This window comes from Heterocephalus glaber, unplaced genomic scaffold (genome assembly GCF_053883595.1).
Source record: "Heterocephalus glaber isolate CG9 unplaced genomic scaffold, H.glaber_assembly_v1.0 deba00000937, whole genome shotgun sequence".
NCBI lineage: Eukaryota > Metazoa > Chordata > Mammalia > Rodentia > Bathyergidae > Heterocephalus > Heterocephalus glaber.
In genome coordinates this window covers 7,566,705-7,585,177 of record NW_028258173.1, presented here as the reverse complement: position 1 = coordinate 7,585,177, position 18,473 = coordinate 7,566,705, and the positions used below count along the sequence as shown (strand labels likewise).

Genomic DNA, 18,473 nt, shown 5'->3' with positions numbered 1-18,473 from the left:
TAGCGTGGGATGATGGAACAGGCATTTCAGAGAATTGGGAAATATCAAAGAAAGGCAAAGTGGAGAGAGACCTTGAAGACGACTCTCTAATCCACTTGACATTTCAAGGGAGAACCCTGTTTATTTCTCCACAGGTCTGAGCCAGGCCCTTAGCCTGGCCCTAAAAAAGCATTGGCAGTTCTCTGGTAGGAGTGGAAGTGGTGACAGGACCAGCTATTCTAACAGGTCCATAAACAGCCAAATCCAGTATGGGTAATGAAAGGACCAGCCAGGGATCCTAATCCTGCCACTTGGTAACCCCTGTGGGTTTAAGAAATTACTTCATCTCTGCCTGTTTCCTTGGATGGAAAAGAGCTATGTTAATGCCTCTGTCTTTGGTTTACTGAATTAAATGTGCTAGTGTAAGTTTTGAACTGTGGCAACACATAATACTGTACTAGCAAAATAGTGGGCGCAAGTAGCTTAGGGTTACGTTGGGATGGCCACCAGGGGGCGCTACACTGCAGCAAATAAACAAGTCACCTGTAAGTATTTGGAAGTGGCTTACATTAAAATCCATTTTCAAGTGTAGGTGCCTGGGGTAGATTTATTTCCATCTCCACCTTTTTAAAGTGGCAAACTGTATTACATTAAGTGGTTAGCATTTTTATAACTGCAAGGATGTGAAGTTTTCAAATGTCGAGTTTATTAAAGGGTGGGCTTTGTTTACTCCCGGAAAGGGTGACAGAAGGGCCACTCATTAGTTGGTGGCAGATCCAGATATGGCATCTTTGGAAGCTTTCTGATCTTCCCCCTTTAAACATTAAGATTCCCAAGGGAGAATGAGTTTGCCACTTTGGCTTTCCTTTGTCCCTGGCACATTGTCCAGAGATTCGCCCTAGCTCCTAGGAGACAAGCTTTGCCCAGATTTGTGGGGAGAAGGCCTCCTTTCATGCTACACTTCCCACCCTGGCTTGTGCTGGCTGACTTCCGAGATTCTGATTCAGTGGGAATGGTCTGAAGCCCTGCCTCAGTGTCCTGTGTCCCTGGCTCACCTCTAGGGCAGTGTGCCTGTGGGAACAGCCCGAATGCTGTCAGCTGTTGATATTCCAAGCTGCACTTGGCTGTGACTGTAGCCCAGAAGGAGAGCCCTTGAAGTTAGCTGCTTCAGTGTCATGCACAAGTCTGCACCAGCTCCCTCTGGCCCAGGTCCTGCTGTGTCTGGAGTTCCCCTGCAGCAGGTTCAAAGCTAGTGCAGAGGTAACTGCTTACTCCCCACAAGCCAGGTGCCTCCCACCTAGGCACGCTGGTATCTTGCCCTCCCTTCTCAGCTGAGGTACTGTCCAGGTGCAATTCTGATCTCCCTAAAGGAACAAATCTTTGTAACTCGTGTTGGGAGGCTTCATGGCAAGGGTGAACAGCCTTGTCCTGTGCCACTGGTCTGGAGGAGGCAGGCAGGAGGGAGGAGGAGTCTGTACCAAACAGCTTCTTGGGTCCAGGTGGGCCTGTGATCTGGCCCTTGCTTACCTCACCAGCCTCTCACGTGTTAAAACTAAAGTGAGGCCTTTTTTTTCCAGGTGACTTTCACCTTTTTGGTGAAAAGGTGTAACCACTCTAATTCTGACATTTCCCACACCCCACCCCACCCCCGGAAGTTAGCCAGTGTGCACTCAGGTCTTGCATTTGCTGGCTCCTCCTACCCACAGCCCAGACCTGCCATCAGGACACCCCCCCACCCCACCCCACCCCTGCTAACTCCCCATCATTCATCAACTCAACTGTGGTTTTTTTGAGAAACATCCTGGCCTTGGCTCAAAGCACTTAAGAGGTTTATAATTAAGCACTGTGCAAGCTAAAGACCGGCCTCACTTCCCCTACTAAAACACGGTGCAGACAGAAACTTGTATGATTTATCAGTCGCTCTCCCCAGAGAAAAGGTCCCCAAATGTGCAGAGTTGGTGAAGGAAGCCCCTGTGAATGAGAGGTCCCTGGGTTCCTGTGCCCCTCCAGCCAGCTTCAGCCTCTGGCATCTGTACTGGGTTGTGCCGGCCTGGAGAGGCCCCGGACGACAGGGCAGCGCCTGACTCCTGGCTCAGCATCTCCGATGGAGCAGGCCCTGTCTGTTCCCCACCCTAACAGCCACACGCGTTTGCAGGGCATCCAATCCTAGCTGGAAATCCAGGAGTCCCTCCTGCCCCTGCCAGATTTCCTTTCTCACTCTTCACATCACAACACCGCATTGGGCTAGCTGCCCAGCGCTGTCTCCAGCCAAGCTGCTCCTGGCGACCCCCTCGCCATCTCACAGACCCCCTACTGCTTCCAGCCTGGGCGCCTGGCTCGCTCACACGAGCTGTACGCAGTCGGGTGCGGGCTCTGTCAGTGTGCAAAGGTCTGAGGCCCGAAAGGCTCTGCTGAGGGCAGTTGCTCAGTGGCCGCCTCACCCTGCCTCGCTTTCCCCTAAAGCACAGTCTAACCCCGCACGCTTGGCGCCTTGCGTGGGTGTCAGTGTCCGCCCCCACGGAAGTGCAGCGCGCGGGGGGCCGAGGGCCTGCATCTTCTCTCTTGGTCCCCACGTCCCCTCTCTTGGCCCTCGGACAGCTCAAAAGCCTCTTCTTCCAGGACGCCGGCCCCGTCCCTCCCTCCAGAAGGACTCTCGGTCCCCAAACACCCGGTCCCAACTCCGGGCGCCGGGCAGGCAGCATCGTTAGCTGCTGGGGCAGCTGGCCTGACAGCTGTCCTGTTTCTCTGAGTCCACATGCTTTACATAGTGGACGCTCAAATGAAGGACTGGGGCTGAATCTGGACAAGTGACCAAGTTCACTCACCCTCTAACAAGCCTGGGAAGTCGCGGGCCTCGCCTCTCGCCCATGACTGCTACCTGCACTGGACGTTTCATAGCCTTGATTTCCTATACATCACTGTAAGAATCCCGGGGACTTAGAGACCGAAATCGCTTCTTCCGGCCCTTTCGCCCCTCTGCCAGGACAGGACCAGGACCAGGACCAGAACGGGGCTGCAGGCCTTTGGGAGGGGGCCCAGGAGGAGCCCAAGGGCCGGTCCGGACAGGGGCGTGGCCTGGGACCTCGATGGGCGGGACCCGGTCACGGGGCGTGGCCTGGTCGCGGAGGGGCGGGGCCTGGGCCCGGCGCGCGGCGCGGGCCGGGTGGCGCGGCACAGTGGGCCGCAGCGGGCGGGCGGCGCTCCGGCGAAGCAATGTCTGCGGCGCGCGTGGACTACATCGCGCCCTGGTGGGTCGTGTGGCTGCACAGCGTCCCGCACTTCAGCCTGCGCCTGCAGCCGGTGGACAGCACCTTTAATCCCCGCGACAAGAGTTACCAGGAGGTGAGCCGCGCGCCCGCACGCAGCTCTCAAACTCCCCGCGGCCCCTTCCCTTCTCCCCTTCCTCCCGGGACGCCTGGCCCCTCCTGAGGACACCTCGGGGCTCGGGGACAGGGGGAAGCTCGGCGTGGCGCGGGCGCTGGGAAGGGAGGAAGGCGGCGGGCGGGGGCGCCGGGCCGGGCCGGTTGGGGGCGTCCGCGTCCGGCAGCTCCGCGGGGGTGCCGTGGAGCTCCCCGAAGTTTTCCTCCCTCCCGAATTCCAACCCGCGATGCTCTCCTCCCGGCCGGGTGGCCTGGCAGAAGTTTGGGCAGAAACGGGCTTGAGTCTCCGAGGCCGGCTCGGGCTCCCTGCGCCCCTGCTCCTGGCCCCTGCCTGCAGGGTGGGAGCCACTGCCAAGACCTCGCCCGGGCCCCTACTGGGGGCTGCGGGGCCGCGGAGGCGGCGTGGGTGACTTCCCCCCTTGTGCTTCTTTCTGGAAAGGAAGGTGGCCTCAAATCAGCCGCCTCTCGCACCGCGTCCTGCCTGAGTCCACACCCACCCACCCCCGTGCTGACAGCCAACCTCCTCTTTGTCCTCTGCTTGCGCCGGGGCTGCTCCATCCCTGTGTCCCTGCTCATACTTCTAGGCCTGGAAATTTTGGCGTCTTGGCTTCTTGTCCAGTCTCCCCTCAGCCTTGCACTTCTCTCCAAAAGTGTCTGCACCCCGACCACCCTGACAGATGGAGCTGCAGCCTCCCAGCCCATCCCGGGTGTGGCTGAGCCCACCCCGGGCTCTGCTGACTCGGTTACGTCCGTTGGATCAAAGAATCAGAGAGCTGGGCAGCCCAGGAAGGGACTCATTTGTTCAGAGCTGTGTACCCAGCTTGGGACTTTGGCCCCAGCGGCCTCTGCCTGCCGTCAAGGCATTGACCTTTTCATTTCCCTGCCTGGGGCAGTGGGGCCAAGCCGGGCCTCCTATAGGTTGTGCCTGGGAGTCACCTGCTGGCCTCTGCCCTTTTCAGGCCTTCCTCCCTCAGGGTCCAGGGATCCTAAGTGGGTAGGCTGGATACTGCCCATGTGCCAGTGCCAGTGACCAGGAGTCTAATAATAACCCCTGGTGCCCTGGCTGCCTCCAGGCCCAGGCAGTTGGTGCCTGCTTTTCCAGGAGGAAAAATGGGACCCTTCCTGCTCTAGGTGGGCTTGGCCAGCTCTTTCCCCTTCGGTGTCCACCCCTCCCTTTCCCAGACCCCCAAAAGAGGAAGGCAGTGTTCCTTGAGAATGGGCTGCCTGGGGATAGCCCCAGGGGATCTTCCGCTCCCAAAGAATGCAGGAAAAGAGGCGGATGTGATTTCAGAGACAGCTGTGCTCTGGGGTGGGTGCCCCAAACCCTCCCCCTGGGCCTCAGCCATATTTTCCTCTCTACTGGAGGAAATAACCCCAGCTGGGTGCAGAAGACCCCCTAAGTCAGGGGGCACCTTAAGGGCTCTCCCTTATCCCTCTGGCCCCCGGACACAGCACCTGTCCTGCCAGCAGCTGAGGCTGGGAGGATTTGAACCTGCCCCACCCACCCCCAGTCCCAGGGACAGGTGGCAGCTGAGCCAGCAGGACCCACTCACCGCTCTGCCCCCCCTCCAGGGTCCTGGCCTTGACACCCTTTGTGCTGGGCTCCAGAGGGTGTCCCCTTCCAAAGCCGCTGGTCCTGCCCTGCCCCCCTCACCCCAGTCCTGCTGGGTGGAAGTAGAGCACTGAATGGAAGGCAGGACTGAAATCTGGCTTTTGGGGTTACTTAAGGCCACTCCTGTTTTGGCAAGTTCCCCCCTTGTCTGACCACTGGTCTCCTTTCCTCCTGAACCCCTGTCACAGCCAGTGTCAGGCAGCAGCAGGTCAGTTCACAGCATGGATTGGGCACCTGCTATCAGGCCTGGGTGACCATGAGAACGAGGCAGCAGGCCTTTGAGAGCAGGGCCTGCGGGTTCTCTAGGGCCAGGCTGTGGGCACAGTGCTATGGCAGCAGCCAGGGAGTTGAAATGGTGGCTTTGCCATCACCTAACCAGGTTGGGTTCCAGTTCTGTCACTGTGGGACCATGAGCAGATGTCTTAACCTCTGGAAGATTTGCTTCTTCCATCACAAGTGTTAAATGAGATATGACACAGAACATGCTTAGTACAGAGGGTCCCACAGCACATAATAGGCCGCCCTGATACAAATCATTAGACGGTTAGCCTTAAGTTTACTTGTAAGCACAATACCCCAGAGGAGTAGGGAGGAAAGAGAGCTCCAACCCTGATCAGGGGAGTCTGGGGGGAAAAAGAATGCAGAAGGAGCTTCCGCTCATGCCCTAAATGTCCAAACAAACCGTGCAGGCTTGTGTGTCAGCGTGTGTGCACGCAGGTGTGTCAAAGATAAAGTGAAGATGGGAACAGGCAGGGGCAGGCCTCGGGAAGGCTGGGGAGTGGCTGCCTTATGTATGAGGTCTAGAAGGCAAAAGGGGGTCTTAGAAGAATGGGGGGCTGCAAAACAGGTCACTTGACAAACTGGAAGACCGGGAGCCAGTTTTCTGTCCCTGGACCTCCCTGAGGAAGTAGGTTCCTCCCTCACTTGGGGGTCTTTGGGGACAGTGGAAACCTCCCATTCCTCCCATAGCTGATCTTCCATCCCTCCCTGCAGCGAACCTGAGCCTGAGTTCTCAGGAAGGCTCCTTGGCCTGCCTGCATCCACAGCTTCCTTGGGAGGTTGCCCGGGGGCCAGCTGAGGCTGAGAGACTAACGGGAGCCGGGCAGGTGGCAGGGCAGGGGAAGGGAGTCCCCACCTCCTTTGACAGGCCATGAGGGTTGGACATGGAGATGATCCTGTGGGTGACTCCTGGCTCCTTCTAAATCACCATAATCCCTGCTTGGGAAGGAGGAGACCCCAGCTGGCCAGGTGTCCTTTGGGTAGCATTGGTGACAACAAACAGAAAGAGGACCTGGCATGAAATCTACCTGTGGCTCTCTGAACAGAGAACTTCAGTTTCCTCCTTCCCCGGGCTTTGGTGTCAAGGTTTAGCCCATCCCAGAGGGGAAAACCAGACTCCTTGAGCCTGACAGTGTGTGTTTCCGGTTCTGCCTTTCCTTGCCCTGAGTCAGGAGTTGTCCTCTGAGACAAGTGTTTGGAGACAAATGGCAGGTTTCAATTGTTGTATTTAGGTGAGATTCTTTGTTCCTCTTTGAGTGCTTCAGAGAGACTTAAGTGTGTGTCCTCAGGCTAGAGGCGGGGACAGGAGTCTGAGGAGGAAAGACCAGAGGGCAACTCCCACCCCGGCCAGGAGGAGGAAGAGCTGTGGCCAGGCTGAGGGAGCGCCTTTCATCGAGCCTGGCCCTGAGTCACAGTCACTTGACAGTCATGCTCAGTCAGGAGGGGGTGCACCTGTTCCCCACCCCGGCCTCACCCGAGATTAGCCCACCTCTCTGATTGTCTCCTGGGGACCAGTACACTGAGCAGTGCTCACATCACCCCCACCCCAGGGTCCTGAGCTCTGGCTTCTGGAACGGAGTTTCTCATTACAAAACGACAAACTAGAAATGATTGAAGTGGCATGAATGAGGGCAGAGGCAGAGGCAGCGCTGATGTGGCCTCCGGGCACAGTGGGAGATGCACTGTGGGAGACGCTGGGTGGTATGGGAGACATCCTTGCTAAGTGCTGTCCATTGAGCAAGAGGGCGTGTGAGCAGAGCTCGGCTTCCCCACTCAGCCCCCCTCCTGGTCACCAAGGTTGTCGTGCACTTGGGGACTGGAGTGTTAATTAGGAGTAGGAAAGTAATCACCCATTAGAGAGCAGCAGGTGACACCAAGTTGGCTGATTGCTTGGGCTCGCCTCCTTCCCTCTCCCTTTCCTCCCTTCCCTCCTCCTATTCCCTTTGCCTGCTTTGCCCCATCTCACCGCGTGTGTCTGGTCCCCCCCACCTGCTCTGCTGCAGCCTTGCCCTCAGTAGGGAGGGCAGGGTTCCGGAGGTGAGCTGCCTACAGAAGACCTCAGAGTTTGGGTTTCCCAGGCATCCCTGAGCCTTCCCGAACTGGATGCATTATTGTCACCTAATTGAGGCCAGCTGCCCAGCTCAGTCCGAAAAATCCCAGGCTGCTCACAGGAGGTCAGGAGGGACCTCAGCCACAGGGAGGGACTTGGCAGGGGGTGGGCGTGGGGAAACTGACAGGGCCCCCGCTCACATCTCCCCTCCACCACTTGGTGTGGGGGGGTGTCTTTCCTTCTGGGTGGGAACACAGGATAGATCTCTGGCGTTCCCTGTTTTGGAGAGATCAGTGGGACTAGCCTGGGCACAGTGACGTGAAGGGTCGCTAGGGAAGGTGTGGGTGTTAGCTGTGCTGCTTGAGAGGCCCACCTGGTGTTCCATTATTTTTTATAAGTTATTAGGAATAACTTAAACATGCACAGTCTGAAGTGTCCATCCCAATGCATTCGTAAGTGACGTGTGAGGCACCATCCCATCAAAGCATATCAGAGGTAGCTACTATTTACACTTCCACTGCTATAGTAGAGCATCTCTGATCTTATACTTTGTTTTTTTGGGTTTTTTTTTTTGGTACTGGGGATCAAATTCGGGACCTTTTGCTTGTGAGGCAGGCGCTGGGACCACTGAGCTAAATCCCCGGCCTCTGATCTTATACTTTATATAAATTAAACATCCAGTCTGCTGGTGTGCTACCCAGGAGATTCATCTACCTCATTATGTGGAGCTGCTGTTTCTTTTTCATGGCTGCATGGTATGCCACTTAATGACAGTAAGCATAGTGTGTGCGTGTCTTGTCAGTGAACCTCTAGAGTATTTTGGTAGTTGGTAGTTGCTGCTGTGGACTTTTGTGTGTGGATCTTGTTGGAGACAAGCCTTCTTTTCTGTGGAGATGTTGGATCATAGCATGTGTGTTGCCCAGTAGTTTGCCAATTACTAAAGTGTCCCTGGATTTTAGTAGAGGGGTCCAAGGGCCTGTGGTGGCCAGGACAGACCATGGCATTTGCATCCACCAAGGTGTAGTATGTCTGGGCTTTGCTGAGCAAATCAGTTTTAAGAAAATTTAAGCTTCTGGGGAAAGACTGAGAACTTGTGTTGACATGTTTCTGGTGCTTCTCGGGCTTGAGTAGGACACCGATTGATTGGGTCAGCTGGGTGAGCTGGCGTCTCGGAAGCTGGAGTTCAGACCAGGCCTCGAGGCTCTGCACGGCTGGGCAGCTCCTGGGAGCCATCAGTGTCACAGTTAAAGGTCAGCTTGCAGCATGGAGATCTTCACTTTGAGGGAAGTGGCCCCAAGCCCCACCCACCCTGGCCCCCTCCACCTTGGCCTGGGGCCCCTGCAAGGGACTGGTCATGCTAATGAGTGCTCCAGGAAGGGGCAGTGCCAGCCCCCACCCCCTCAGAGCTACTGCCTGTCTTCCTAGCTGCCTGGAGGAGGGCAGTGAATTCCCAGTGGTACCTCTGACAGGCACACCCGGGGTGGAAGTGAAAGCCACATTCTGTGTCAGACCCATGTGGCCCACCTGGGCTGCCTCTAGGCTGTCCTGTCCTCACCGCTGCCGCCATTGGTCCCCAAGACTGAGACACTTATCCGTCCAGGTGAGCATCAGAGCTGCCCAGCTCAGGGCCAGTGGCCTGCCTGAGTCTGCACAGGGCTGGGCAGCCGAGCACAGCTGGAAAAGGGCCGGTAGCTCCTGCCGGCATCCCCAGCCCTGTGCTCTGTCCTCTAGAAGATGGCCGCAGACCTTGGGTGGCAGCCACTGGCCTCTGCGTCAGGTTGGCTCTACGTGTCCCCCTGTACATGGCTTGTCGTCTGTCAGACCTTCTGGGCCCGCAGTCTCCCCACACTGCTGACTGCCACCAGCATCCAGAGTCCCTGACACAGGCTCTCCATCCACACTGGGGTGTGGGGACTGTGGACAGGGACCCACTCGGGCCCATGGGAAACAGGGTAGGCCGTCCACTCGGGAGCCTGACTCAGAGCCAAGTTCAGCTCTGGCTGATGGCCACCAATCCTGGGGCCATCTGGTGTCCATCTGGCTGAATCAAAAGATTGGAGGATGTGGCAGGCAGGTGGGGGGTGGGGACAGGCCTCCTGGCACATAACTCCTGCCCTTGCAGGACACCCTGAGGTGCTAGGTGGGTCTGAGAAGGCAACTCCTGCTCCCACCGGCTCCTGGGTCAGCTGCCATCCTGCTCTTTGCAGAATGCAGTGGAAGGGGTGCATGGTTTGCACATCTTGGCTTCCTTTATCTCTTTCCCAGCCCCCTCGCTCACCCCCTCAGAAGGGAGCTGGCTTCTCATCACTCTGGATGGGCACCTAGAATGGGCACATTAGATTCTGGCATAGAGGGGCAACAGCCCTGCCAGCTGCTCCACTTGGTACCTGAGGCATCCTGCCCAAGCTCCGCCTCCTCCTAGAGACCCTTGGGTGCTTTGGACCCCGTGGACATCTTATCTGCCTCCCTTGGCAGCAGATGAGGTGTGATTGAAAAATACAATGAATGTTGACATTTTTTAAAGTTTATTACAGTAAGAGACACATTGACATTGGTCCCCCTCAAAATCTACCCTCTCTCTTAGAACACACTTATCCCATCTTTCTTGCCACTTTCTAAAGCAGTTCTGGAAGTCCTCTTTCATGATTGTCTTTAGTTGCACTGCCCTGGCGGCCTTGATGTCCTGAGTCAATTCAAAACATTTACCTTTCATGATCATCTTGACTTTGGGAAAGAGCCAGAATTTTCACGGTGCCAGACCCAGTGAGTAAGTACATGAGGACACACCATAATGTCTTTGTAAGCCTGCCTTTTCATTGGAAGGCACTTGCCCATAGCAGTCATCATATTTTTTTATCACACCTGGTGAAGACACGTACCAAAGAGAACTTCCAGAGCTGCTTCTGAAAGTGCCAGGAGTGATGGAATGAGGGGAAGTATTTTGAGAGGGATTCGTGGCAATGTGTCTGTTACTGTAATAATTGTTTTTAAATTTAAACATTCTCTGCATATTTTGATCACCCCTTAGAGCTTGTAGCTTGCTGCCCTCCGGTGGGCAGTTCCTGCCTCCTTTCCTGGGGTCTCAGAGCTTTGCCTCAGGCTGGGCCTGCTCTGTACTTTGACCCAGGTGTGGAAGCCGGAATCCTGGGCCAGCCTTTCGTGCTCTCCTCCCTGCCTCCTGAGCCCTCTCGCTCCTTCCCCATCACCCCACTCTGTGATGTTCACAGAACGGGAGCTCTCATCAGAGAGGAGGGACAAGGGCAGACAGAAGCATGGGGTGGCTGGCAGTCACAGAGCTCCACCCTCTGAGCCCAAGCCGGCCACTCCCAGAGTTCCCCCTGCTGGGACAAGAGCTCACCCCAGCCTCTCTCTTCCAGTCACTGCTGCTCCTGGGGCTGCTGGCTGCCATCTGCCTGGGCCTGAACCTCGCCTTCCTCACCACTTACCTGGTATGTGCCTGCTGCTGCCGGCGGGACCACGAGGTGCACACCAAGCAGCGTAGCTCCTGCTGCATCACCTGGACAGCGGTGGCAGCCGGGCTCATCTGCTGGTGAGTGCCCCTCTCCATGTGTGGGGACAGTCTTGGCAGACCCAGGAGCAAGAGAGTCACCTGCTTGGGCCTGAGCTATCTGTGTCTTGTCCATGGTTAGCCCATGGCCTTGACACCCGTTTCAACAAGCCCCAACTGCTCCTCAGCTGTGTGGCCATGTTCCTCTGACCCGGGTCCTACCACCTAGATGAGCAAGCTTGCCCTCAGGATGATCTTTTTCTGTCCAAGCACTGGGAATCAGATCCCTGAGATGAGGCTGGGGGGGGGGGGTCAGTCTCCCTAGTGGCCCCACCCCCTGCTCTGTGCAGCCCAATGCCTGGCAGCCGTGCAGGTTCCTCCCCAAGTTGCCTGAGCAGCATTTCTAAACAGTGCACCCCTTTGCCCACTGTGTCCCTGTCTCCTCCCACCTGCCAGCCACCCTGGGCCAGCAAGGTTAGAAGAAACTCTGACAGAGTATACCCAGGTTAGTCATCTTCTCATGAGATCAGTAGCTTCTAGAGCCATTAGGCAGCTGTCCTTCTTTGCTTTGGATGAAGAAGTAAGGATTTCTAGTGCCACATCAGAGCCCGTGCTGCCTGGCCTGCTCCACCAGTAGTGTCCACACCTGCATTGTTACTGTATGTTTTTTGTTTTTATATCTGCAGAGGCTTCCCCCAAAGCCTAAGGTAGGGCTGGGAATATAGTTCAGTGGTCGAGTGTTTGCCTAGCATTTACAAGGCCCTAGGTTCAAGCCCCAACACCGAACAATGCAAAACCTGGGGGACTGGAGATAGTGGTACACACCTGTAACCTCAGCACTCAAGAGGCTGAGGGAGGAGGATCACCAGCCTGGGCTACATAGTGAGATCAAGGCCAGCATGGACTGTGTAGTGCAACCCTCAAAAAAGAAAAGAAGAAAGACATGAAAAGCCTCAGGATCCCCCTGAGATGCTCCTGGAGTGTGTCCCCACTTGGGGGTGGGGTCCCTCAGTAATTAGCCTCAGATCTGGAGCCTGGGAACAAGGACCCTATTTTCTAGTCTGCAGGTAGCTGCAGTGCTCATTTCTTTTCTGTTAGAACATGTCCAGGATTGCATCCTGCCTGCAGCGTGGGGCTCGCTGAAGCCAGAAGATAGGCAAGCCCTGGAGCTCTGAGCTAATAATGGCAGGGGCTGGGGCTGGGGAGATGCCCAGCTGGGGCTGAAATACACCCTGAAGAGGCCTAGGAACCTAGGCTGGGAGCTCAAAGACCAGTATGATTCCTAGTCAAGAAGAGGTTCTGAGAGTTGATTGTAAAGGGTGGGCAGGGAGTGGCAGGACCCCACTGGCTACACAGGGACCCCCAGCTCAGCTACAGGAACTCAGGATGAAAAGGAAAAACTGAACCGTGGAAGATGGGAGTTGCTAGATTGCTAAAGGAGTTATGTCCCCATAAGCCTATTGTACTTTGAAAATATTGTAGCATTGTTAGAAATTGCATTTAATACACCTAATCCACCAAACAGCCTAGTTTACCCCAACCTACACCCCCACCCATTGGTGTTGAGGATGGAACCTGGGGCTTTCACACTGAGCTACATCCCCAGCCCTTCCCTTTTTTTTTCTTTTCGAGACAAGGTCTCACTATGTAGTTCAAGCTGGTTTTGAACTCACCATGAAGCCCAGGCCAGCCTCAGACTCAGGGCAATCCTCTTGTCTCAGCCTCTCGAGTGCTGAGATTATAGGCACATGCCACCATGCCCAGCTCCCATTTTTATTAAGTAGGAAAAATTTATTGAGAGAAAAATAGCTTCTGTCTGAGACAGAACGGGGAACAGAAAATGGGTTGCCTCCCATTTTTATTTTTTATTTTGATGCAAGGTCTCACTAAGTTGCTGAGGCTGGGCTCAAACTTTTGATCTTTCTGCCTCAGCCTTCCAAAGTTCTGGGATAACAGGTATGCAGTACTGTGCCCACCTCCATCCTACCTTAAATAGGCTCAGAATGCTTGCATCAGCCTGCAGTTAAGCAAAAATCATCAAACACAAAACCTATTTCATTAAGTGTTAACTATGTCATGTAATTCATTGAATCCCATGCTGGAAAAAAAAGAAAGAACAGTTACATATAGGTACACTTCCGCACATTCATTAAGTTGAAAAATCATTAAGTTAAACCATCAAATTTTGGGAACCATATGTATTTTGGAGCATTAAAAATGGCTTGGGGAGGGGTGACAATTCTGCTAATAATTACCTGCAGTCTATACAGAACTCACAGCAGAAGGAGTCTGTGTGGCTAGATTTGTTCCACTGCATCCTAGACACTTGTTCCAGGCAAGAGGGAGCTGGTAGTAAGGCAAACAGGCACCAAGTCTGCTCTCTTGGTCTTGTGGTTCTTGGTCTCCTGGTGGGAGAGAAAGAGAATAATGATAAACCAAGGATTGTAGAGGAAAGAAACAGGCATAAAGTTGGATAACCTGTCTATCTGATCAGTCATCCTGGGTGACAAGGATATCTAGATCCATAGGACGAGCAGGCACTAACTAGGCAGAAGCAGGAGCAGAGTAGGAGAAAATACTTCTAGGCAGAGGCAAAAGGAGCACATGCAAAGGCCCTGTGGTAGGAGACAATATGGAGTTGAAAGAAGCCAGTGTGGCTGGAGCAGAGAGCAGGCGAGGAGGCTAAGGGTGCTGTTTAGTAGATGATAAGCAAGAAGCAGCCATGCAAGGCAGACATCACAGTGTAGTAGAAGACACAGAGAGGACGATGGGACCCAAACTATCCAGGAGTTTTTGGCTTGTGAGGGATGTGAGTCTCTCAGAGCAATGGGGTTGGCAAGGAGATAAGGTAAGCAGATGGATGGGTCAGGCTTCAGCAGAAGCCAGACCATTGGAGTGTTTAGAGCAGAGGGACCCGAATAGGAAGGAGTCATCAGTGGGGTGATGGAAGAGCTCAGAGACCGAAGGGGCACAGTGACAGTGAGAGACTCGGATCAGCAATGGCAGGGGCCACTATGCGCCACAGGCCAGAGGGAGAAAAAGGAGAAGCTATGCACATGAGTCAGCTTTGCCTTGCTAGGATAAAATACCCAACACACACAGCTTAAAGGCAGAGAAGTTTATTTTGGCTCATGGTTTCAGGAGATTCAGTCCATGGTCAGCTGGCTCCAAGGCAGGAACATCACAGGGGAAGGGCCTGGTGGAGGAAAGCTGCTTAGTTCATGGTACCTGGGAAACAGACAGGGAAGACCAGAGAGAGATGAAGGGACTAGGGACAGCATAGACTGTGCCAGATTCCATTCCTGGTGACCTACTTCTTCCCACCAATCCCCACCTGCTCACACCATGTTCAGCTCTGAGCTCATCAGTGGATTAACTCACTGATGAGGTTGGCACCCCTTGAATAGCCCCACCTCTGAATACCTTGTGGGGGATTGCTGGTATGCAAGATTGAACCGAGGGCCTTTGCACTGACTTACATTCCGATCCCTTTTTAAATTTTTTTGTTGAGACAAGGTTTTGCTAAATTGCCCAGGCTAGGCTTGAACTCCTGCCTCACCCTCCCAAAATACTGAGATTACAGGTGTGCATTTGGCGGACATTCGTGATTGGAACCATAATAACCACATCACCAGAGAAGACGGAACCACAGTGGGCCTGAAGCCACACAGCAAGCTCAGTAGCTGCTGTAAGGAGAGGCTGCTGCCAAGCTCCTACCCTTCCTCCTACCCACAGGCTCCTGCCAGTGCCTCCATCAGCCAAACCTAGCAGGATCTTGAGGAATTCAGTGCAAGGGGTCAGCACAGCAGCACATCAGGGGACCGGGAGGGGCACATTGGAGGGCAAACAGACCTGGGACCAGTGCAGTGATATGACTGCCAAAATGACCTCAGGACAGCAGGTGGCTTGGAAGAGACAAGTGTGAAGTGCTGGCTGTTGGTTGCCAGGTGGAGGGTGATAGGCCATATTAGGACCTGGCGGAGGACCAGAGCACAGGGGCATGGGTGGTGAGTTAGGGAGGTGAAGACACGAAGCTTCAAGGGGAGCGGTCCCCAGGGTCCGGCTTAAGCTGCTGATGTGCAGCCTTGAGATGCAGGACACTGGGAGGGACCCAGAAGAGAGGGTTTGCAGTTACACAGACTGAGTTGAAGGTGTCCTTGAAACATCCAAGTGGCAACATTGAGGACACTGATGGAAACACTGCGTTAGAGTGATAAATCGGAGCTCATAGGGGTAGACAGTGTGGCAGCCATGCCCTATGGGGCTGCCACAGGAAGAGTAAAGCAAGAGACAGGAAGAAGGCTGGGACCAAGTGCAGAGCTGACAGGGGGGATGGCAAAGTGCAGGCACGGACAGCGTGTTTCAGGAGGGGAGGATGAGTGTGCTGGGGTTTGGAAATGCCCTCAGTTAGTGGCACAGAGGTCATTGGTCACCTTAGCTGGCATGAGTTTGGGGGAGGGAACAAGAAGAGGGGCAGGGGAAGTAGAAGGGAGAGGAAGTAAAGCTGAGGGAATTCGGATGGGAGGAGCATGCTGAACTCTGCTCCGGAGGATGTAGTGGAAGAGGGAGATGCAGTCTGTAGAAACAGGGTGAACAGGAGGTTCCTGAACAAGGAGGCTCGAGAGGGGAGGTGCGTGTGCCCCTTCTCAGGGGCAGTGGTTTGGTGTTTGGGGAAGACCGTGATGTTGGCATTCCGAGGGGAAGGCAGAGCTGCCAAATCATCCTTCAAGCAGTGTGGTCCTCTACGTGGCCCAGCCGGGACCAATGACACCTGGAAGGATAGAGTGACCCTCGTTAAATAGCCAGGGCTGTTTCTGGTCCTGGAAGGCCAAGTGCAGGTTCACAGCCACTTCTGGGCCATCTGTGATAAACGCACAAATCAGCAAAAGGGCAACACACTAGAATGCCCTCATTCACAAAAGCAAGGAATGAGGGAATTAAGAGGGTAGAAAAGGAGGAAATGAGAAGAAGGTTGGCCTGATGTTGAATCCTCAGGAAACACTCCATCTTGACTTAGCTAGAGGAGGAAAGTAAAAGACAAAAGGGTTGTTCAGCACATAAATCATTTGAGGGCTGGATATGGCTCAGTGGTAGACCGCTCATTTAGCATGCGCAGGGCCCTGGGTTTAAACTCCAGCACTGCAAAACAAAAAATCATTTTACCTTGCTTCTTTTAAATAAAGTTACCGGCTGGAGGCTGATGGAAATACCAGGAAATACCATACATCTAATGGATGAACATTGCAGCTGAGAACCAAACAAACCGCCTCGATACCATGGAGAGAGGAGGGCAGCACAGTGGTGCAGCTAAGCTGGTGTACAATTGGTTGATTGCAGAGAATATCGTTTGATGTCGTGGATCACAGGCTGGAGAGAGAGACAGAGAGAGAAGGAATATAGGAATCTTGTTTTGAAATATGCAAATCTCAGACCAGACAGGGCCAGGGTGGGCATTGCTTGTCTGTATATACTTTACCAAATACCCCAGATAATTCTGGCCCGTAACTCATGGACCACGTCCTGAAAAACACTGCATTAGGGGTCCAGGGCATGCTGGAAGATTTCTGCAAGTCTTCCAGGGCATTCCGTCTTAGGTCCTGTCCCGTTTAAAGCAAATCAGAAGGGTAAGTATAGTCCTGAGTGCATTTATTTTCCCCCTTCTTTTGGATGAAGACTCAGGAGGCTACTTAATCAATCTTCTGTGATCCCAAGTAGTGTGGACCAGATAGAATACGATTGATGACAGAGTCAGGATCTGAAATGATTTGTTCAGGCCGGAATGTTGGACTAGAACCAGTGACCTGAAATGTCACAGCTAGGTTTCAAGTCCTGCGTTTGCTTAAAACTAACAAAAATCAATACAAAGTTATAGGAAGGAGAGGCTGGGCTTGACAGCAGTTCCGGTGAAGAAAGCCAGGGGCTGCTTGTACACAACCCAGTGGGGGCCAGGGAGAGGGTACAGGTGAGGTCAGGTAGGAAGGACTCTGGAGCAACTCCCCGTAGAAGGACAGGTGTCTGACCTGGAGAGCAGGTGAGAGGGGGGCATGGAGGCAACATTGAGATGCGTGGTGCAGGGCCGCACAGAAATCGAGGTTTATCCAGAGGCCCTGGTAGGTGGGGGTGTGGGTTACAGGTTTCCGCTCAGTGTAAGGAGGACCCATCCATGTGCTGGAGCTTCGCCATAGAGGACCAGCTGCCTCGTGGCTGTACAGGGAGGTCAGGCAGGCTAGAGAATGGCAAGGGAGTCTTCAGCACTGTGTGTGCGTTCTCTCTCAGCCACAGTGGTCTGAAGCCCACTGGTGAGCCCCCGGGGAGCTGTGACAGTATGGGCACCCAGGCCCTCCTCCTCACCCCTACCTGCTGCAGCAGAATCCCTGGGCCTGGCCTCCATCCTCTGCCTTTCAGTTACAGGAAATGTAGACCAAGCCTGTCGGGAACAAGCTGGCTCCTACTGTGTGACTTTGCGTGGTCCTTAACCTCAATCTCTAGACTTTGTCCCCTCAACCCAACTCCCAAGAGAGTTCCTCACCCAGAGTCAAAAGCCTGCACTCCAAGGGTGTTTATAGCAGCTTTATTCACAACTGCCAAAAGCTGCATGCTGGAATATTATTCAGCCCTAAAAGAAAATAGGCTCTCAATCAGAAAAGACCTGGAATGTGCTTCAGTGAGTATTTTTTATTTTTTGAGCCAGAGTCTCACTATGTAATTAGGCCACTCTTGAACTTACTTTGTAGCTAAAACTGGCCTTGAACTCATGATCCTACTACCTCAGCCTCCCAAATTCTTGGATTATAAGCACGCACCACCATACCTGGCTTCAATACTTATTAGTGAGGGAAAGAAGCCAATTTGAAAAGGTCACACATTGTAGGATTCCAACTGTATGACATTCTAGAAAAAGCCAAACTACGGAGCCAGTGAAAAGATCAGGGACTGGAGGGAGGATGGATAAATAGGCAAACGACAGGGGATTCTTAGTGCAGTGAAACTACTCTATGATTCCATAATGGCGGCTGCATAGCATACTTTTTGTCTGAGCCCATAAAAGTACATCACCAGGAGTGACCCTTCTGCAAACCGTGCACTCCTGGTGGTAACAATATGTCCATCAGGACTCATTAGTTGCAAGAAACGCACCCCTGGGTCCTGAGTATAATGGAGGAGGAGTCCCTGTACACAGAGGGGAGGGTTATATGGACTCTTCATACTTGCCGCTCAATTCTGCTATGAACCAAGAAGTGCTCTAAAAGACAGTTTAAGGTAAGCACACTGTCTGGATGTCACCTCTGACCTTGGTTTGGGGTCTTGCTTGCAGTGCTGCGGTGGGCGTTGGTTTCTATGGAAACAGCGAGACCAACGATGGTGCGTACCAACTGGTCTACTCCCTGGACAATGCGAACCACACCTTCTCTGGCGTCGACGAACTGGTAAGGCTCACGGGCAGCTTGCCGGGCACAGACGCAGTGCCCATGAGGTCAGTGTGGCCAGAACAAGGGTGCCAGTCTGGTCCTAGGAGCCCAGCTGCACGCAGCAGGCCTGTGTGATTGATATTGCCAGCCTGGACTCCTTTCTGGGCTGCAGTTCCTACTTCCCAGGCCAGGAGGGGTTTGAGGGCAGCTATGGGATCAAATCTCAAGGGAAGAGAGCAGAACACTTTCCCATTTG

At 54.0% G+C, this 18,473-nt stretch overlaps 1 protein-coding gene across 3 annotated transcripts in view; it reads left to right on the top strand.

The window, feature by feature from the left end:
* The first annotated feature begins 3,122 nt into the window (after window positions 1-3,122).
* Window positions 3,123-18,473, top strand: part of Ttyh2 (tweety family member 2) — a 42,875-nt gene continuing 27,524 nt past the window's right edge. Inside the window, exons 1-3 of one of the 3 annotated variants that reach the window (XM_004860582.4) lie at window positions 3,123-3,321; window positions 10,678-10,850; window positions 18,124-18,235. In XM_004860582.4, the coding sequence (XP_004860639.2) occupies window positions 3,193-3,321; window positions 10,678-10,850; window positions 18,124-18,235 (414 nt within the window). In that variant the 5' untranslated portion in view covers window positions 3,123-3,192. Of the gene's footprint in view, window positions 3,322-8,433; window positions 8,551-10,677; window positions 10,851-18,123; window positions 18,236-18,473 lie in introns of those variants that run through there. The other 2 variants (XM_087208555.1, XM_021240978.2) reach the window with 2 other exon arrangements.